This window comes from Sycon ciliatum, chromosome 6, assembly GCF_964019385.1.
Source record: "Sycon ciliatum chromosome 6, ocSycCili1.1, whole genome shotgun sequence".
Classification (NCBI taxonomy): Eukaryota; Metazoa; Porifera; class Calcarea; order Leucosolenida; family Sycettidae; genus Sycon; species Sycon ciliatum.
In genome coordinates, this window is record NC_088648.1 from 11,310,513 (window position 1) to 11,333,012 (window position 22,500).

Below are 22,500 nucleotides of genomic sequence, written 5' to 3' on the forward strand. Positions count from 1 at the left end.
ATGCTGCTCAAAATTCCAATCCTTGCTCAAAATGGGTATTCATGATGTCCTATGAATCTAAAAAGTAAACATGCATGCCTCAAATATATTTACAGCTTCTAATAAAACCATTATGCTCTTATTATGGGTCATGAATGACTCATGATGACCAATAACAACGGCATAAAGGTCACGCATTTTCAAATCCTATATATAGGACTTTTGCCCAACAAATTAAGAGATAGCGTTGCCGGGCGCTATGCAGCCCTAGCCATGCACCCACTGCAGGTCTCTGCACTCTATAGCGTTGCCGGGCGCTATGCAGCCCTAGCACTACACACACTGCAGGTCTGTGCACTCTATAGCATTGCCGGGCGCTATGCAGCCCTAGCACTACACACACTGCAGGTCTGTGCACTCTATAGCATTGGCGGGCGCTATGCAGCCCTAGCACTACACATACTGCAGGTCTGTGCACTCTATAGCGTTGCCGGGCGCTATGCAGCCCTAGCCTGCACACACTGCAGGTCTGTGCACTCTATAGCATTGCCGGGCGCTATGCAGCCCTAGCACTACACCCACTGCAGGTCTGTGCACTGTATAGCGGGGGCTGGGGGTCAGCCTCCTAGCCTAGGCCGTTCTTATTTTCATGCACTACAGTCCATGCACAGTTGAGTCACCGTGTATACGTTGGTATGCTGTGCTTGGTGAAATCCTAGCCTGGTCATTCTTTGCCACTGCATTGTGAAATCCTAGCCTGGTCATTCTTTGCCACTGCATTGTGAAATCCTAGCCTGGTCATTCTTTGCCACTGCATTGTGAAATCCTAGCCTGGTCATTCTTTGCCACTGCATTGTCAAATCCTAGCCTGGTCATTCTTTGCCACTGCATTGTGAAATCCTAGCCTGGTCATTCTTTGCCACTGCATTGTGAAATCCTAGCCTGGTCATTCTTTGCCACTGCATTGTGAAATCCTAGCCTGGTCATTCTTTGCCACTGCATTGTGAAATCCTAGCCTGGTCATTCTTTGCCACTGCATTGTGAAATCCTAGCCTGGTCATTCTTTGCCACTGCATTGTGAAATCCTAGCCTGGTCATTCTCTGCCACTGCATTGTGAAATCCTAGCCTGGTCATTCTTTGCCACTGCATTGTGAAATCCTAGCCTGGTCATTCTTTGCCACTGCATTGTGAAATCCTAGCCTGGTCATTCTTTGCCACTGCATTGTGAAATCCTAGCCTGGTCATTCTTTGCCACTGCATTGTGAAATCCTAGCCTGGTCATTCTTTGCCACTGCATTGTGAAATCCTAGCCTGGTCATTCTTTGCCACTGCATTGTGAAATCCTAGCCTGGTCATTCTTTGCCACTGCATTGTGAAATCCTAGCCTGGTCATTCTTTGCCACTGCATTGTGAAATCCTAGCCTGGTCATTCTTTGCCACTGCATTGTGAAATCCTAGCCTGGTCATTCTTTGCCACTGCATTGTGAAATCCTAGCCTAGTCATTCTTTGCCACTGCATTGTGAAATCCTAGCCTGGTCATTCTTTGCCACTGCATTGTGAAATCCTAGCCTAGTCATTCTTTGCCACTGCATTGTGAAATCCTAGCCTGGTCATTCTTTGCCACTGCATTGTGAAATCCTAGCCTGGTCATTCTTTGCCACTGCATTGTGAAATCCTAGCCTGGTCATTCTTTGCCACTGCATTGTGAAATCCTAACCTGGTCATTCTTTGCCACTGCATTGTGAAATCCTAGCCTGGTCATTCTTTGCCACTGCATTGTGAAATCCTAGCCTGGTCATTCTTTGCCACTGCATTGTGAAATCCTAGCCTGGTCATTCTTTGCCACTGCATTGTGAAATCCTAGCCTGGTCATTCTTTGCCACTGCATTGTCAAATCCTAGCCTGGTCATTCTTTGCCACTGCATTGTGAAATCCTAGCCTGGTCATTCTTTGCCACTGCATTGTGAAATCCTAGCCTGGTCATTCTTTGCCACTGCATTGTGAGTCACCTGACAGTAGTGTAGTACTACTAGACACAATAATATCTTTATTCAAGCTCAACAAAATGCGAGAGATTCTACTACTACTACTACCACTACTAATACTAATACTACTTGGTCCGCCAAGTTAAAATTGGCGCTTATCTTCTCACTTGGTTTTTCGGTGTTCTGCCTGTGTCACACGGCATGGAACCACCGATTCACCATCCGAACATAACCATTGACCATTGCATCCGACGACATGGCAGCACAAACCATCACAGAAGTTGCGATCGGCTAGTTTGAGTCTTTTTGACGGAGCTGCCGCCGACGAATACTTCCGTCAGCGCAAGAAAACACTGCAACCTTCGCTCAAGTCCGTAAAATAGGTCAGGATGTTCGCATTTCAGAGCGATGGAGAATACAGTTTCTGTCTACGTCCAGCTATCTGATGGCAAGGATTGTTTACCCCGGGGAGGTATAGAAAAGCTGAAAAATCGCTTCGCGAGCTTGAATCTCAGTGCTTGCACAGTACAGCGCCTAGTGAAGGGCTACTGTATCACCAGAAAATCGCTGACGAAGAAACTGCAGCTCATGTCGACATCTCCAGTAAGTGAGACCAATCCAGCGGACACACTTCGAACCTCACAGAGGACAGGGCAAAGGAGCTAATCAAAGAAAACACCAAGTCCTGAGGGAAACACTCGTGCAAAGGACTTTCAGGAAACTAGCCGAACAGACTGGTGCACGGCGTTAGGACTTGGGTGCAGTACGCACAGGTGCTACATCAAGCGGAAGCTATCACTGCGATGCATGTACAAGCACCAGCGGCTCGCGTGTGTACTGATCAGCAAGTACGACAAGCGCAAGAGGCGATTCGAAAAAAGGACACTGATATGGCGTTGCCTTTTTGTCTCAAACAAAGACGCATTGTTGCGACGAACGGGGATAACACTTAGAGCCAACATGCGGACAGTCTCACTCAGCTTCTGATCGGCAAGGTGACAGGCACGCACTGCCTTTGAGCGTGATTCGAGACGAGGAGAAGTGGAACAAGCTATGAAACGACACGTGCAGCAGCTGTCCGGATCGAACGTTTTGAGCTCTTCCTCCAGCGACGATAGTGGCGAGGAGGATGTGTAACTACTTGCTTGAATTTTCGACTGAGTTGCTTACTGACATGTAAATAATCATGTATATGGTGCTTTGTGATCGTGGCTTGCTTCAAATATTCGTATTTCCTTCCTGAGACAAGTGTGAAGATAAGCGCCAATTGTAACTGGGCGGACCAAGTACTACTACTACCTAGAATAAGTTACAATTATGATTGGTTGGCATTGAGCGCTTGAACCATGGGAGAGAGGGAGAGAGAGAGAGAGAGATAGATAGAGAGAGAGAGAGAGAAGCCTTACTTGTCGCTGATGTGCAGTAGCTGCATTGAAGTAGATGACAGCTAGGACTAAACGACGCAGTAAGTCTACACCAGCCCACCAGCGTCGCTCTTCAACGTAGCTAGACTCAATTATGTCACGAAACTGCTTCATTCGCTGGATATGTCAGTAGAGAAAGCAGCAACACATTGTCTAAAGGGTTAATTACAATCACCCAACATTCAGTGCAGCAGCAGCAGCAGCTTCTAGCCTTCTACATATCATCAATTCTCAAGTTAGCCCCCCCCCCCCCCCCACACACACACGCACACCCACACACTGCATTGCATCAGAATGCATAGCTGTCAGCAGCACCATTGCAGTACAGTGCTACTCTGTAAAATCACATTCTGTGAGTCAACTACTTCAAAAAGTAGTTAGTTAGTTAGGTGCAGTGTGCTGTGCAGCCCCCAGACATGCAAACACTGGGCTGTGCACTGGTGCAGGGTGATGAAGTATTGATGAAGTATTGATGAAGTATTGATGAAGTATTGATGAAGTATTGATGAAGTATTGATGAAGTATTGATGAAGTATTGATGAAGTATTGATGAGATCAGATGAGGTCAGATTGTAGTGTGCAGCAATTAGCATACAATACAATCAGTCATTCATACACTCAGACCTCGGTTACCCCTAGTTACGGCCACTTCGGTCTACCCAGCACCCTCTGGGCGAGTTTCAGGGGAAATATTACTAGTCTTCCGTCACTTTCGAGGAAATAGTGACGTCATACCTCATATCTATGGCCTTTCCCCAATAGATTGTATGTGATTCGGAGTTACGGACATTTCGAAGTAAAGAGCAATGCTCAGCCTCAGACCGCCCGGATAAACGAGGTATGAGCGTACTGTGCATGGAACTTGGCGCAGAACTTGAGCCAAAACTTGAGCCAGAACTTGAGACAGAACATGGGAGAGAATTTGACACAGAATTTAACACAGAATTTGATAGTATAGGAATGGCTGGTACCTTGAAGTAGCCTCTGGACATCAGGAACATGAGGAATGGAGTTGGAAGGATAACACCTAGAAACAAGAGACCTGAGAACACTGCCCATGCCACCCAGCGACTGTCATTCGGTCCTTCAAAATTGTAGCAAAATAAATTCCCGTTGTAGTAGTAACGCTGTACACAACAACGACGACGACGACAACAATAACAACAACAATGTGAGAATAAAGAATTCAAACTGCATCAACAACAGCAGCAGCAGAGACAGCAGAGACAGCAGAGACAGCAGCAGGAGAGACAGCAGAGACAGCAGCAGCAGCAGAGACAGCAGCAGCAGAAACAGCAGCAGCAGAGACAGCAGCAGTAGAGACAGCAGCAGCAGAGACAGCAGAGACAGCAGCAGCAGAGACAGCAGAGACAGCAGCAGCAGAGACAGCAGCAGCAGAGACAGCAGAGACAGCAGCAGCAGAGACAGCAGCAGCAGAGAGAGCAGCAGCAGCAGAAACAGCAGAGACAGCAGCAGCAGCAGCAGAGAAAACCACATCAGCCTGGACGAGGCGGGGGAGGGGGGGGGGGGGAGGAGAGAGAGCAGCATGTCAAATAGAAGTGAATTTCAGTACAAAGTAGTGCGGATATCAGTCCAGTTCGTATGTACTACTGTACAGCAGGAAATTTTCGGACGGAGATATTTTCGGACAAAGTCGAATTTCGACCTTTCGTACGGGTTTTATTTTCGTAAAGTGCTGCATGCTAAATGCACGTGTTCGCAAGCAGTACGCATGTATAGTGTACATAATTTTACTTCAGGAGTACGGAATTAACTACCGTATTTGCCAGAGTATAATGCACACCTAAGCATAACGCATACCTGAGCATAACGCACACCTGAGCATAACGCATACCTGAGCATAATGCACCCATGAGCATAATGCCCCCCCCCCCCCCTTTGACCAATATTTTGGCAATTCAAGCTATATGTATATGTGGAGTATAATGCTATATGTGGAGTATAATGCGCAGCTTAGATTTGAGAAAATGATGGATTATAAAGGCAGTATCATAGTGCGAGCATGGACAAAATTATCATAAAAATTATTAAAACGTGTACATTAGTATAATGTACGGGGGGGGGGGGGGCTACCTATGGCAGTATGGGGTCTCGTACCCATCTTGCACTGATGGCTACCTATGGCAGTATGGGGTCTCGTACCCATCTTGCACTGATTTGCAATGTAGCTGGCAGAAGACACCACAAATGCATGGATATGGCTTGTGCAGGGTCAGAGACTCAGGGGTGGCAAACTTCGCAACAGTTTGATACATTGCACTACTTTTCAAAGTGCATGCATTCTCATATTCGGAGCACAGTGCACACTATACTCCAGCAAATAAGGTAATTGCCTTGGCCATTTGACTGCCATTGGACAATGTACTACCATAGTAACCAAAGCACATTGGGATACATCGGTATTGTTGCAAAAGAAGGATCCACGAGCGGGATTCGAACCCAGCACCCCTGTCTTTCCAGGATAGTGCCCTACCGATTAGACTACCGGGGATCACACACACTCATGGGTCCTTCTTGCTACACTGCTCCCCCGCCCCAACAGGCTGTGTCCTCACGCCGTACCTACTCGCGGGGTACGATGGGTCGTGGGTTTGAGCCATTGCCAGGCGCCAATGTTGCAAAAGAAGGATCACGAGCGGGATTCGAACCCAGCACCCGTCCTGTCTTTCCGGGACAGTGCCCTACCGATTAGACTACCAGGGATCACACACACTCGTGGGCCCTTCTTGCTACAGTATGCATAGCCAATAGGGCACGCCGGGCGCCGGTCCCGGGGGGTGTAGAACAACTGATACACCACTGGCTGCGTTCGATTATGCACTTGAATCGATTCATGAATCGATTCGCGCTATTCACATCACTCCATGTGAATAGGGTGAATGGATTCCGAATCGATTCCAGGGCTCATGACGTGCAAATCGAACGACTTGAATGCATGCGAATGGATTCATGAATCGATTCAAGTGTGTAATCTAACGCAGCCAGTGTACACTCTGTGCTACACGTACTGTACACATATGACAGGGTATGTTGTAGGTATTGCACGTAGTGTACACATATATGACACATATATGACACATATATGTGTCACATATATGATACAATCATTATACGACACACATATGACACACATATGATATAATATTATGACACATATATGACACACATATGATATAATATTATGACACACACATGACAGGGTATGTTGTACGTATAGCACATATTGTACACTGCAGAAGTACGCTGACGTATGTAGCAGTGCAGAAGTACGCTGACGTATGTAGCAGTGCAGAAGTACCCTGACGTATGTAGCAGTGCAGAAGTACGCTGACGTATGTAGCAGTGCAGAAGTACGCTGACGTATGTAGCAGTGCAGAAGTACGCTGACGTATGTAGCAGTGCAGAAGTACGCTGACGTATGTAGCAGTGCAGAAGTACGCTGACGTATGTAGCACTGCAGAAGCACGCTGACGTATGTAGCAGTGCAGAAGTACGCTGACGTATGTAGCAGTGCAGAAGTACGCTGACGTATGTAGCAGTGCAGAAGTACGCTGACGTATGTAGCACTGCAGAAGCACGCTGACGTATGTAGCAGTGCAGAAGTACGCTGACGTATGTAGCAGTGCAGAAGTACGCTGACGTATGTAGCAGTGCAGAAGTACGCTGACGTATGTAGCAGTGCAGAAGTACGCTGACGTATGTAGCAGTGCAGAAGTACGCTGACGTATGTAGCAGTGCAGAAGTACGCTGACGTATGTAGCAGTGCAGAAGTACGCTGACGTATGAAGCAGTGCAGAAGTACGCTGACGTATGTAGCAGTGCAGAAGTACGCTGACGTATGTAGCAGTGCAGAAGTACGCTGACGTATGTAGCAGTGCAGAAGTACGCTGACGTATGTAGCAGTGCAGAAGTACGCTGACGTATGTAGCAGTGCAGAAGTACGCTGACGTATGTAGCAGTGCAGAAGTACGCTGACGTATGTAGCAGTGCAGAAGTACGCTGACGTATGTAGCAGTGCAGAAGTACGCTGACGTATGTAGCAGTGCAGAAGTACGCTGACGTATGTAGCACTGCAGAAGTACGCTGACGTATGTAGCAGTGCAGAAGTACGCTGACGTATGTAGCAGTGCAGAAGTACGCTGACGTATGTAGCAGTGCAGAAGTACGCTGACGTATGTAGCAGTGCAGAAGTACGCTGACGTATGTAGCAGTGCAGAAGTACGCTGACGTATGTAGCACTGCAGAAGTACGCTGACGTATGTAGCAGTGCAGAAGTGCGCTGACATATGTAGCAGTGCAGAAGTACGCTGACGTATGTAGCAGTGCAGAAGTACGCTGACGTATGTAGCAGTGCAGAAGTACGCTGACGTATGTAGCACTGCAGAAGTACGCTGACGTATGTAGCAGTGCAGAAGTACGCTGACGTATGTAGCAGTGCAGAAGTACGCTGACGTATGTAGCAGTGCAGAAGTACGCTGACGTATGTAGCAGTGCAGAAGTACCCTGACGTATGTAGCAGGGCAGAAGTACGCTGACGTATGTAGCAGTGCAGAAGTACCCTGACGTATGTAGCAGTGCAGAAGTACGCTGACGTATGTAGCAGTGCAGAAGTACGCTGACGTATGTAGCAGTGCAGAAGTACGCTGACGTATGTAGCAGTGCAGAAGTACCCTGACGTATGTAGCAGTGCAGAAGTACGCTGACGTATGTAGCAGTGCAGAAGTACGCTGACGTATGTAGCAGTGCAGAAGTACGCTGACGTATGTAGCAGTGCAGAAGTACGCTGACGTATGTAGCAGTGCAGAAGTACGCTGACGTATGTAGCAGTGCAGAAGTACGCTGACGTATGTAGCAGTGCAGAAGTACGCTGACGTATGTAGCAGTGCAGAAGTACGCTGACGTATGTAGCAGTGCAGGAGGACGCTGACGTATGTAGCACTGCAGAAGTACGCTGACGTATGTAGCACTGCAGAAGTACGCTGACGTATGTAGCAGTGCAGAAGTACGCTGACGTATGTAGCAGTGCAGAAGTACGCTGACGTATGTAGCAGTGCAGAAGTACGCTGCCGTATGTAGCAGTGCAATGCACGCGTACTGAATGGGAATCTTGCAATGAGACACTCACTCACCCTCTTTCCCGCAGGATCAGCGGTGACACATGACAAGACTTTGAACATAGTGTCGGTTATGCTGGTATATGTCAGCAGAAAGATCAGCCACACACCATTGAGCGATGAGCGCGTGGCCAGGATTTGAATAAGGCCAAACCTCCTGCACATGACCAACGACAATGAACAAAACATAGGGTTATCAGTAATGAATATGTGTGTGTGTGTGTGTGTGTGTGTGTGTGTCTGTGTGTGTGTATGTGTGTATGTGTGTGTGCGTGTGTGCGCGCGTGTGTGCATGTGTGCACGTGTGTGCGTACGTGTACATGTGTGTGTGTGGGGGGGGGGGGTGCGTGTGTGTGTGTGTGTGTGTGTGTTACGTCATCACTTCAAAGGCCTATATGGTCAATGTCCTGCTGCTGCTATCGCACTAGCATCATTACTCCCAAGACAAGGACGGGAGCTTCTTAGGCAACAGTACACGACAGAGCGTGAAGCTCAAATGGGTTGCCGTCACGGCGAAATACCTGCACTTCAATCATTCTAGTGATACAGAGTGCACAAGCAGCACTCAAGCAGATCTCTTGCTGCACAACTGCAGCTCAGTCATACCAACTACGCCACTTCACACAGCTTATCTGCAGCAACTGTGATGCAATCCCGGTATTTCGCCGTAAGAAACACCCGTGCGAAAAAAAAAAAGAAGCTATAAACTCTGGGTTTCATGTACACTTGCCATAGGTGTTCCCCGAGTGCATAGCCATGATAACGGGCCCAGTAACTAGTCACATAGTGCAACACAATTATATGCTCTCAAACCGAAAGAGAAAGAGAGAGAAAGAGATAGAGATATAGATAGATAGAGAGAGAGAGAGAGAGAGAGAGAGAGAGAGAGAGAGAGAGAGAGAGAGAGAGAGAGAGAGAGAGAGAGAGAGAGAGAGAAAGAGAGAGAGAGAGAAAGAGAGAGAGAGAGAGAGAGAGAGAGAGAGAGAGAGAGAGAGAGAGAGAGAGAGAGAGAGAGAGAGAGAGAGAGAGAGAGAGAGGGAAAGAGAGAGAGAGTACTCGTAATGTTATTAAACTAACGTCAGTAGATAAACCAGCGCAATGACGCTAGCACCGATCATCACGAGGGAATAGTTCATGACGACAGAGTTCAATGGCTGCCAGCTATTGCCAATACAGGGATTGAAAAGTACATCAGCAAAGCTGTCGTCATCTGGCCGGGCGTTGACCCACTATTCACAGCAAGCATACCATCACAAGATGCAGCACACACATGCGTACATGCACACAGACACATACAGACAGACACAGACAGAAAGAGACAGAGACAGACACAGACACACACAGACACACACATGCACACAAACACACACACACACACGCACACAAACTTAATTTCAATAAAGTCAAGCAGATTACACCCCCCCCCCCCCCCCACCATTCAACAGCTTGCAAGGCTGATGAATTGACCACCACTATAACTTAATTTCAATAAAGTCAAGCAGATTACACCCCCCCCCCCCCCCCACACACACACACATACACGTAAGGCCACACGTTTTTATTTCTATGTTTCTCGTCACCCGCGCGCATACGATTCAGGAAAAATGTGCTGCACTGACTGTGCATTGTGGGGACCAGCACACTCATGCACATGTACATAATGTGGCCTGGCCTGCGCGACACATGATGCGAGGTCACCATTTATTGTGCGCAATCTAGCTGCACATGCACAGATTGTGACAGAAGCTCCTACCGCATACTAGTTGCTAACTATGGATGCTATTTTGCATGGTGTATTGAGGGATTTTAGTGTGAACAAAGGTCTAATAAACTTTTTTATTTTTCGGTCGTAAAATAGTAATGAAAAATATCAATTGTGCACTCATAACCATGTGATAATACTCATAAAAAGGACACACTTCAGGCTCATTACAAACATCTTGAAAGTTTTTGTCTTCACAAGTATACTTTCAAGCCTTCTCGTCAGGTGAAATACAGGCAAGGGAAAAGGAACAGGAACTCGCATTTTTGTCTCAGAGGAAACTGTTTACCTATTTGAAATCATAACCATGTATAAACAATTAAAATAAAACAATTCCAGAACGTTTTCGTGTGACTATCATCAGTGGAACATCGTCACATAGTAAGAATCACTAAAACAACCAGTTATATAGCTAGAGTAATATGAAAAGAAGCGTGAGAATGCAGCACAGCTAGCGGTTATGCATAACGCGTGTAGTGTGAACCTTTGCAGTGTATCTGAGAATGGTAGCAGTAGATGAATGTGGCAGCTGTGAGTGCGTGTGGACAAAACTGGTGAGTGCGTATTATTTAAAAAGTGTGAGTGCTACAACATTTTCTTTTTGCTTGCATAGAACAGGGTCACGTGTGCGAATATATGGGCCAGTGCATGCAATACCGTGTCTAAGGGCAAATTTTTGGAAAATTTTTCTTTCTTGAAAATCAATCACAGGGGTCTAGAGAACACCTCTGTGGAAGATAAAGTTGGATATCACATTTGAAAGTACATAGAGACCATGATTTTTATGGCATTGTCCAACATAGAATATGCCTTGTATAATGCATTATCTACAGTGTCGCTGAAAAAAAGCAACAGTTTTGCGTATCAGCCTTTAGAATTGGCCAAGACATTCAATGAAGGCTGCCGTGTTCTCCAGTCAAAAACCGGGCAACATTGTCCAGCAAGTTCTTGCGACGTTGAGCTAACAAGAACTCGCGTTCTTTTTGTGCAAAGACAACATGGTCACGGAGTGGCTCCGTTGCAGAATTCTTTTCATCCTATGCACGAGGTGAACGAATATCGTCCTGGAGCAGCTCACACTTGTTGCACACATCCATCCGTCGCGTCATGAACTCGATGGACTTGCACTTCTTAGTCCACAGATACAAAAATATACGGTAACCCAAGGTTTGCGATTCACCAGACTGCTCGACATGTTCCGAAAGGACAAACTTGTAGGCGACAGATGTAGGTAAGTTTATGGGAGATTCCCCACCTCTCCCTCTTGGTGCAGCAGACAGCGGGAGGCTGAACACTCAGCTATAGTTCAGAATAAACTGCTGCGCTCTGTCTCCCACTTCTGCACTAAATTTATTCCAAGGCACATTGCCAGATTTCTATGTGCACCAGGATGACAGCTATTGTTCTCCTTGTCCACTTGCACACAGTCATGTTCTGCCAACCACAATCATAGAGCTGAATAAACACGGTTCCACACACGATGTACCCCATCATAGTTTATCCAAATGTGATGCGCGTCCGTTCCGTTGCGGAAGCTGTCGACTGATGCACGACAGTCGACAGGATCATCATGCGTGCAGCGCAGCCAGCATACCAATATAAAAAAATGCCGAGGTCCTTGGATTTCATCGTCGTAATGGAGGATTGCGCTCGACGTGAAGCTGCTGAAATGGTAGTTTCGAACGCAGCCACAGCCTTCGAGAATCAGTGAGTCCACAGCGGCAATGCTCTGAAGCGTGTCCTGCTCATCGTCGCTTGCAGAGTCCACAGAATCTCCGCCTAATTCATCCGCTCTCGACTCGCCTTCAACCTCAACGCAGGAGTCTTTCACTCCCGGACGCTTAGCTGGGGCTTCGTCAGAGTCACTGTGAGCAGTACAGCTGCTACCGTATTTTCCGGGGTATAAGCCGCACCGGGTATAAGCCGCACCCCCCCCCTTTTTGAGGCAAAATATTGACTAAAAGTTGGTATTCGGAGTATAAGCCGCACCCACAAACCAAGATTTTTCACACTCATTGACAAATGGCCTTTCTACAAATGTATTATGGTTATTGAGCTAAATACCATGTTAGATCAGATTATGAAAAATAGAGTCCCCGTATACGCGTACCGTATGGTGTAGCCCGCGCACTAAAACTAGTAAAAGTGCCGAGATAGCAACACAGGCGCGAAGCTGAGTCGAATGACATGTCACATGACGTCAGCATGCATACTGATGTATGCTAAGCATTCATTCGCGCAAGCATATTCGGTGTATAAGCCGCAGGGGCGATTTTGGTCCGATTTTTAGCGAAAAAAAGTGCGGCTTATACCCCGGAAAATACGGTACCGTATTTTACCGGTTGTAAGTCGACCCCGGTTATAAGTCGACCCCCCTATCTGGAGGTCTCAATTCTGTGTTTTAAAGTTTTCACCCAAAGAAGCACTACTAACCACCTCCTGCTACTAACACATCAACAAATCATGTCAACATTCCTTATTGGAGGATATAACGTCAAAATCCTTGAAAAAGGCCAATAAACCGGCAAAAATATGTGCAGATGGTGCATCCGTGAATGCAGTGCAGGTCATTTTTTTGTAAGATACTGATAGTTCCCGGTTATAAGTCGAATCCCGGTTGTAAGTCGACCCCCACCCTTTCTGCTTCTATTTTAAGTCGTAAAAGGTCGACTTACAACCGGAAAAATACGGTAGTTGCCGACTGCTCCGACTCACGACTCGCCAAATAAATTGTCGTCTTCCTCGTCGATAGTAAACCTTGCCGATCTCTTCGGACGCGCCGACGATAATCACGCGAGCGGCACAGCTCAACCGACGTGCTGCTCGGCGTCTGCCGCGAGTGTGTCTACTCAGAGGCCCTTCCTCAAGTGCTACTTCCAACTCCTCCTGCGCCGCCACGTCCATGATGATTGCTGCAAGTCGATCGCTTGTCGCTTCTCTTGTCGTCTTGAGATCGATTAGGAATGTAGACAAGATCCGCGATCGAGCCACAAAAAAATATACCGTAACTCTTCTTTCCGAGCGATTTTCTCAAAATTCTGAAAGAAATCGGTTTCCCCCGAAGACACGTTTTCGCATGCACTGGCCCATATACAGCTTCCAACACCTGCAACTGCTTAAAGAAACGTGCGCAACAAATAACACTAAACCCGGAATCGTCAAACAACTTACGACAATCCGGACTGGACACCAAATGCGTGTAGATGGCAGACTTGCTCTTGTCGATGTCGAACTCCTCCTCATCAGTATCACTCTCATCCTCCACTTCCTGTTCCTGCTCACCCTTGCTTTCCTCCTGACCATCCTGTTCATCCCCATCATCATCTTCCATCTCCATCTCCTCATGCCATCGCTTCTTTCTCCTTGACGTGTTCACTGCTGCGCCCGCACTTTCACCTGCCGCTACTGGTTCTGCCTTCTCGATTTTTCTCAGTCGTGTCTCCGCTAGTCTCTGGCTTCTCCTCAGATTCGTTTTTCCTCCATTTTCGTTTCGTTCTCCTGGTGATCTTTCCGTTACCGCCGTCGGGTTTGTTAACGAACGATCGTCCGGCGGTCTCCCATGCCGTGGTGTTGTCGTCAAGAGTGACACCAGATTCATGTGTTGCGCTCCTGTTGATTCCGGTGTTGTATCCGTTCCTGGTTGTGTTGTACCATTCTCAGATACACTGCAAAGGTTCACACTACACGCGTTATGCATAACCGCTAGCTGTGCTGCATTCTCACGCTTCTTTTCATATTACTCTAGCTATATAACTGGTTATTTTAGTGGTTCTTACTATGTGACGATGTTCCACTGATGATAGTCACACGAAAACGTTCTGGAATTGTTTCATTTTAATTGTTTATACATGGTTATGAGTGCACAATTGATATTTTTCATTGCTATTTTACGACTGTTGTCTCCTCGTCGGTTATTTAAATATTTTCGGTCATTTTTTTTTATTTTTTTCCACCTCTCGCATACGTTTTTAGATTTTCAGGTGACGAGAAACATGGAAATAAAAACGTGTGGCCTAACTACTTCAACAGAAAAAAGTACTACAGCTTCAGGACTAAACATAAAGTCCCCATCACATACGTTAGTGGTGATAGCACTGCCAGGCTCCGATGCATAGTAACATGTCTGTGTGGATAATACAGAAACAACACAAGACAACACAACACACATGCACACACACACACACACGTATGCACACACCCATACGTATGCACACACCCACACACACGCACGCGCACACACGCACACACACACGCACACACACACACACACACACACACACACACACATACACACACACAAACACACACACACACATCAAAGCTGTTACGCGCACTTGGATCGCGGCAACTTAGTATTCTGCACTTGAACCATGCAAAACCAATGCATGCGGAGCAATGAAACAAATTGTAGTGTTTGGCTAATATTTTTTTGTGGTGTTCGGGGCTGTTTTTGTGTACTTTGGAAGCTTTCAACCTGCCTGATACTACTTCGAGGCAGTCTCTACTGTATTGAAATTGTTGTGCAAGCATCTGACATTCTGTAGCTGTCTTGTTTGCTAGATTTGCAGTCACTTGGGACACTTTATCCAGTCTACGTGTCCTTCGTCCGTGCCATCTACTGGCACATCTACTGGCAGCTGTGTGCGCTAGCTAGGCTTGTATTTGTGATTCTCGAGTGTGAGCCCTTTTAAACCATTCTTGAAGTGGAGTCATGACTTGAAGTGTATTTGCTCAGCGAGCCCTATAGCAAAGCTACAGCCCTATGGCAAAGCTACAGCCCTATAGCAAAGCTACAGCCCTATAGCACAGCTACAGCCCTATAGCAAAGCTACAGCCCTATAGCAAAGCTACGGCAGACGCCACATCAACTGTGCTTGGATTGGACCACACACGCTAGTGTAGAGTGATTAGTATAGAGTGTGTTTGTATAGAGTGTAATTAATACTATAGAATATGTCACTGTAGACTGTGGATTGTAGAGTGTAGAGTGTATCATACTTACCTGTAGGAAGAAAAGAATGCCAAGGAACTCTTGAGGAATTCCAACATTGTAGTACAGGACCAGACAGGCAACAGCCATTGCGCCAATGATGAACGTTGCCAGGACTGGGCAGCACAACAACCAAACAAACAACCGCATCCAAAACAAAACTGGTGAAGTAATGCAGATAGCGATCTAGGAATGCCAACAGCACCCTTCAGAAATGTCTACCACCACTGACAACAGAAGAGCAAAACAATAGCAGAATAGCAGAAGCAGCGGCATTAGCAGCAGCAGCAGCACGTTGCTATGATTGCAAACAATCAATGGCCCAAGCAAAGAGAATCTACTGCAAATCAACTATATTTCATACGCATCATAACGTATATTTCATATGCCTAACTTCGGTTGCAGCAAGTGAGTTAAGAACACGTACTACACCAACCAGTTATTTGATTTTGACAGCATGTTACAAGGCGAGGACGCATAGTGCTCCTGACTACAACCATAACCCGGTTGGCAGAGTCCCGGTCTTGCGACCATCTGAACCGTATTGGGAAAACCCAGGTTCGGACCCTCGTTACTCTACGGGTTGGTAGGATTTCTATAATTTTCGTTTTTGTGTTGTAGAAGTCAGACCGGGACTCTGCCAACCGGGTTATGGTTGTAGTCAGGAGCACTACGCGTCCTCGCCTTGTAACATGCTGTCAAAATCGAAAAACATGTTAAACTACCAAGCAAGGCTTCTGTATATACCAACCAGTTAGTATGTACCGTAGGCAAGGTGGACAGCCAGTCCTATATACTGCAGGCAAGGTGGACAGCCAGTCCTACATACTGTAGGCAAGGTGGACAGCCAGTCCTACATACTGTAGGCAAGGTGGACAGCCAGTCCTACATACTGTAGGCAAGGTGGACAGCCAGTCCTATATACTGTAGGCGAGGTGGACAGCCAGTCCTACATACTGTAGGCATGGTGGACAGCCAGTCCTATATACTGTAGGCAAGGTGGACAGCCAGTCCTATAGAGGACTTTCCATTACATCACCTTTTTGGCGCCTTCCCGGTGTCCACCCAAAGATCACCCATAAGACAAGTCCGTGTCCTACGGTAAAATGTGCTTGGGTGGCAAAAAGAGAATCAAATGTGTTGTTCGGTGTACGGTTGAAAATGATGTTGCAGGCCGTCGCAGTGGTGAAGCACTTTTGCTTTTCTTTGATGTGGTGAATAGTTTCGGTAAGTCGCGAGGATTACTAGCCGCAGTTACTCTACTGTTTATTCCAGCCTTGAAGAGGCGTTGCCGCGAGAAGATTGACAGAATCCGCGGGCCCAGTACATTGATCCATATTTACCTATGGACGAAGACGTTTCAGCCAACCCCCCTGCGTTGGGTATCCAGGCCTCTCTAAATATTTAGTGAATGTCCCCAGCACATATGCAAAGGACTCTCTAAAGTCTTACAATAGCCCTGATGGATACAAATGCATGTGTCTCATTGCTGGCTGGGTTGGCACATTATGGTGTCTTGCCCAATCGAAGGAAGAAACAACAACTGTCAACAAAATACGTTTGCAAACGTCAGGCACTCGCGGAGTGTTTTTGCCGAACCTGTCCATCCTTGGGTAGCTGCTGAATTACCTGGAATTGTTCTTGGCGCACACTGCACTTGCATGGTTGGCCTGGGAGAAGCATGTTCCCATGTTGCTGCAGTGCAGTGTTGTTTTGACTGAATTTAAGTTGGAGACTGAAATGTGATGTGTGCTGAATGTGAACACCTACACCACTGGGTCACTCACCAGTGGCTGGCACCGTCAATGAACACTACACGAAAATAGTGTACATGGATTTTACTTCAGCTGGGCAGAAATTGGAGCACCGTGCCCATAACCTACAAGTAGTCTCACTTCTCTTTCGCTGCCTGACTCTCTCTGTCTCTCTGTCTCTCTTGCTTTGCATGCCTGTCAGTGTATCCATGTGTGTGTGTGTGTGTGTGTGTGTGTGTGTGTGTGTGTGTGTGTGTGTGTGTGTGTGTGTGTGTGTGTGTGTTTTGTAGTAGTTGGAGTAGGAAGCACTTTTTTGAGCTCTGCTGGTTCACAAGTTTGCTTAGCTATAATATCCCCAGGGGTGGCCTAGGGCCACCCCTGGCTAGGTTGTGAGTATGGTGCGTGGAGACCTGGGAAGCAATGACGGGGCAACGCCTGATGTTGCCACTTGCAACCCGCCACGTACCCACAACACCTGCGACGGTTTTGCAAACCTCCAGGTAGACCCCCTTGCACGAAGTAGGAGACGGAGAAACGAAGCGTTTGTGTTGAAGTTTTGTACCTGGAACGTCAACAGCTTAGTGGAGAATGATGGAAGCATCGAGACAGCTCGTCACGAAAGAAGCTTGCCCGTCGCGGAAGACAAAAAAATTCAAATTGTTCTTCACCAAATTCAAAATTTGAATTTCTCAGTCGCAGGTCTTCAGGAGACGAAATGGTTCGGCGATCACGAGTATTTGATCAGTGGAGCGTCTGTTCTAAATGCAGGACGCCCCGTCCCAACAGAGCGAGGAATGCCCGCATATCGCGGCGAGGGAGTTGCAATCGTTCTTTTAGGTTTGGCCCAACGAGCGTGGAAAAACGGCGGGTGTCAGTGGCGAGCTGTCAGCTCGCGAGTTGTTGTGGCGAAACTGTTGTTCGGCGATCAGTGGCTGCATGTCATTTCCTGCTACGCTCCAACGTTCGCGAGGCCTCGCCATGAAAAGGAGAAATTTTATGACGAACTTCGTGATTGTCTGTTATCCATCCCGGAGCGCGATTTGTACGTCGTACTTGGTGACTTCAACGCCCGTGTTGGCAGCAGCCCAGGTCATGAAGAGGACGCATGGAGGCAAGTGCGTGGTCCTTATGGCGTTGGTACCATGAATGAAGCTGGTGAGGAACTGTTGAGCTTTCTATCCATGTTCAACTCTCGACTCTGTAATACATACTTCAAGAAAAAGGACATTCATAAAGTTACCTGGCAGCACCCACGTTCACAGCACTGGCACTGTATTGATTATGTGATCACCCGGCAGCGGGATTTTCAGCGCTGTACAGATTGTCGTGTGTACCGGTCTGCTGAGTGTGGGACCGATCACAAACTTGTTGGGCTAACGTTGTCACTTGGTTGCCGCCGGCGTTTCTACCCGCCAAAGAGCAAGGCCCCTGATCGCCGTCGCTTTGATGTATCCCAGCTCGGACCTGCTGACCCAACTGCATCAGAGGATGATGATTTAGTAAGGCAAGCAACTGTGGCGGAATGGTACCATACCTCATCCGACTGCCTGCAAGACGCTGCACCAGGGACCTCAGTTCAGGATCAATGGAGTTCACTACGGGACGCCACAGTTAAAGCAGCTACCTCTGTCCTTGGCAAGAGTCGCCGTCGTCAGCCAGATTGGTTCTCAGCCAGTTCTGCCACTCTCGAGCCTCTCCTTGCACATCGTAACACTCTATTCCAGAAATCTTTAGCAGATCCATCACCTCTGGTCCGGCGAGAGTTTGTCCACGCGCGCTCAGCTGCAAGGGATGCTGTACGCAGTGCTAAGGAGGACTGGTTCCGTAAGACTGCGTCTGATGCCGAATCTAGGAAGTTTGGGTGTAAGGCTGTGTGGAACAGCATCCGGGATCTACAGACTGCCCGGCGCGGATTGATTCCCACTAAGTCGTGCCTGATCAAACAGACTGATGGCTCACCATGCTCGTCCGTTGAGGCACAGCAGAACCGCTGGTCTGAACATTTCGAAAAGCTGCTGAACCTTCCAAGCGGCTTTGTCCGATCTGAAATTGACTTGGTCCAGCAGCGCAACATCATGGAACACCTGGCCACCTCACCCACTGCTGAAGAGGCCCAGCGCTGCCTTCGCTATCTTACGAACGGGAAAGCTGCTGGAAGCTCCGGCATTCTACCGGAAATGGTCAAATACAACTGCGACCTATTCTATGCCAATCTGTTTAAGCTCATTACCGCGGTTTGGGAGGAGGGCGTAGTACCGCAAGATTGGGTGAATGCTGAGATAATACCGATACCCAAGAAGGGTGACCTCACTAGCTGCGACAACTGGCGTGGCATCGCACTCCTCGACGTCATTGGCAAGCTGTTCGGACGCCTGCTGCAAAACCGATTGCAGAAAGTCGCCGAAAGTGTGCTGCCTGAATCACAGTGTGGTTTCCGGAAAGGTCGCTCCTGCACGGACATGACGTTTGTTGTTCGCCAGGTTGTGGAGAAGTGTCACGAGCACCAATCCAAGGGATTCCTGGTGTTTGTCGATTTGAGGAAGGCATACGATTCTGTTCCGCGTGCTGCACTGTGGATTGTCCTGCTGAAGCTGGGAGTCCCGGAGCAACTGGTCAGCCTTCTGAAGTCTTTTCACGACAACATGACAGCCACGATCATCGTTAATGGTTCCCCCACTGAAGGCTTCCCAGTGTGCAACGGATTGCGCCAAGGGTGTACAATGGCACCAGTCCTTTTCAACTTGTTTGCTGGTGCAGTGATGGAACGTTGGTGCGCACGCGTCCAAGAGCGTGGAGTGTCTGGTTTTCCACTCCGTACCTGTGCCGATGGTCAGCTTTTCAAGAGATCTAAGCGTGGTAATGATATGGTCATCACAGATGGTGAGTTTGCTGATGATGCAGCCTTGTTTGCACCCAGCCACTCGGATGCTCAGCGTATGCTTGAGATATTTGCGGAGGTCAGTGGAGCATTCGGGCTGTCTCTCAACATGGCAAAGACAGTGTTCATGGCTGTTGGGCATCAGATCAACGACAGTGACCGTACCCCGCTAAGCGTACAAGGCAACGCCATCCAGCATGTCAGCCAGTTTACATATCTCGGCTCAGTGGTAACACCAGACGGACGATGCCACACCGATGTGTCCAACCGCATAGCTGCTGCATCTAAGGCCTTTGGCAGCCTCTACTCGTCAGTTTTTCGGAACACTTCACTAACATCCAAGACGAAACAACACACGTACACATGCTGTGTGTTGTCGGTGCTGTTGTACGGGGCTGAGAACTGGACACTGTTGCGTGCCGACATACGTCGCCTTGAACAATTCCACAACCGCTGCGTTCGTGTCATTCTCGGCATCTCGCGTTCCAAACAGTGGGAGGACCACCTGTCATCTGCCTCGCTGCATAGAATGTGCGCTACAGAGCCAGTTGCTGACATGGTTGCCCGTCGACGGCTGCAGTGGCTTGGCCACATTGCCAGGATGGACGACCACCGGCTTCCAAAGGCAGTGTTGTTCTCGTGGCTCCATACTCCACGCCCTGCTCATGGCCCCAGGCGTCGATGGCGTGATGTGGTACGCGATGACCTCAAAGCGTTCGGTCTATACACCGGTTGGTACGACCTCGCAGCTGAACGTGGCGAGTGGATCCAGTCCATCTCGGATGCTATTGTTGCACGGCGTTTACGCCTTGAAACGACAGCCAAGTCAGTGTGTTGTGCGATCTGTGAGCGACTCTTCGCCAGTGAGAGCGGACTTCGGCGGCACAAATGCAGGGAAGAGCGACTGAAGCCGATCCATGAACAGGCCGGTGCTGTGTTGTGCGAAACGTGCCATCGTTGGTTTGCTAGCCGAGGTGGATTTGCTGTGCACAGCTGCTCTCCCAGTCTTGGTGACGCTCTAGTTCCAGAGATTGTTGCACCTCGCCCACCTGATTGCAGCCAATGTCATTACCACTGCCACACCTGTGACCGCTGTTTCCGGAGCAAAGCTGGGCACCGCCGGCACAACTGCAACTGCAACCGCAGAACATGCAGCTCTGGCTCCGAGCGCCGCACCATCCCATGCCCGACCTGCTCTCGGAAGTTCACACGTCTCCAGTACCTGGCTCAACACAAATGCAAGAAGTAACTCTGCCCTCCTTGCCTCTTTGAGGCACTGCATCACCTTTAGGTGGCAGTTTCAAGGTTCAAGGTGTGTGTGTGTGTGTGTGTGTGTGTGTGTGTGTGTGTGTGTGTGCGTGTGTGTGTGTGTGTGTGTGTGCGTGTGTGTGTGTGTGTGCGTGTGTGGGTTTTTCTTCCTTATCAGTACGAGTATGACAATGTTGACATGCGGTGGCTGGTAGCACGAAAGCTGACAAAGTCAAACACGGCCATCAGCATCATTGCTCCTATGTAGCCAAAAAGTTGGTGTAGTGGCGAACTTAGTTGTCCTGATCTTAAAACACGCTGATGAATGCACATCCAATACAGCAATTGTTTTCTCCTGGTCGCCCCTCGACCTGGCATTCTCCATAAGCAGTTGCTGATTACCGGTAGAGTGTCCTCCATTACTGCCTTTGCAAGAGTTACACAAGAAGTAAGATCAAGATGATCCTCACCACAAGAAGATCAAGAAGCTGAATACATGTACCTAATTGACCAGAAAGACAGAAGATGAGGTATACTAGTATGTGCCGCAGCAGATGAAGAACTGCACAGCGCAGCAACCAAGTGGGAAGCAGAAGAAGATTGCGCAAGTAGGTCGATCAGAGTATTTATCCATGACAAAGGAAATACACGTTGTGCAGAACATGAGGCATACACACTGGCATGGAAGAGATGATGAGTTGCACCCAGGGCCAGTACTAGAATAGCTAGCACCACCAGTCATGTAGAGGTACGTGCATAGAGCTGGGTACATTAGTCATTACCATCAGCATCAGCACTATCAATCATCAAACTCCAGCTATACATGTACCTTGCACCCCAACAAACTAAGTAAGTTGATAGTGTTCGGAATCATCTTCGTGTTTCCGCCTTTGCTGGTGCTGCCACAAATAAGCTGAACAAGTTGGTTAGTTAGTTCGATACGTACTGGGGTGACAGGGGATGATCATGACTTTTCTCTTCGCCAACGAAGTGATGGAACAATATTCGTGTACATCGAAGTATTTGCATCAGGAGCGAAGTTCTCGAGTCGTGTGTCCGTCATCCACTGGTTCCGTCGTTCTCCATCGTAGGGAAACGATAACAACTCAAAGACGATCCAGGTGTGGGAACATCCGATCGCGAGCAGCCCTTTGGTATTCTCAAACTACAGTATGCAAAATGGCACTGCTTTCGAAAAACACTGTTTCCTTCCAGTGCAGTCTTCTTTTTTTGCCACCCAAGCTCCGTTTCAAGTCCGGTGATCGGTGGTGAACTCGATGATCTTTGGCCCGAATCCTCATAGGCCGCACGGTATGACTCATTGGAAAGTCCTCTATATACTG

At 48.0% G+C, this 22,500-nt stretch overlaps 1 protein-coding gene across 1 annotated transcript in view; it reads right to left on the reverse strand.

Moving 5' to 3' along the window:
• The window catches only part of LOC135819376 (uncharacterized), a 62,881-nt gene that overhangs the window by 7,396 nt on the left and 32,985 nt on the right, over positions 1-22,500 (reverse strand). Inside the window, exons 17-22 of the mRNA XM_065332576.1 lie at positions 15,290-15,393; positions 14,366-14,410; positions 9,603-9,754; positions 8,541-8,682; positions 4,362-4,517; positions 3,373-3,507 (exon numbers count right to left, since the gene is read on the reverse strand). Of these exons, the coding sequence (XP_065188648.1) occupies positions 3,373-3,507; positions 4,362-4,517; positions 8,541-8,682; positions 9,603-9,754; positions 14,366-14,410; positions 15,290-15,393 (734 nt within the window). The remainder of the gene's footprint in view (positions 1-3,372; positions 3,508-4,361; positions 4,518-8,540; positions 8,683-9,602; positions 9,755-14,365; positions 14,411-15,289; positions 15,394-22,500) is intronic.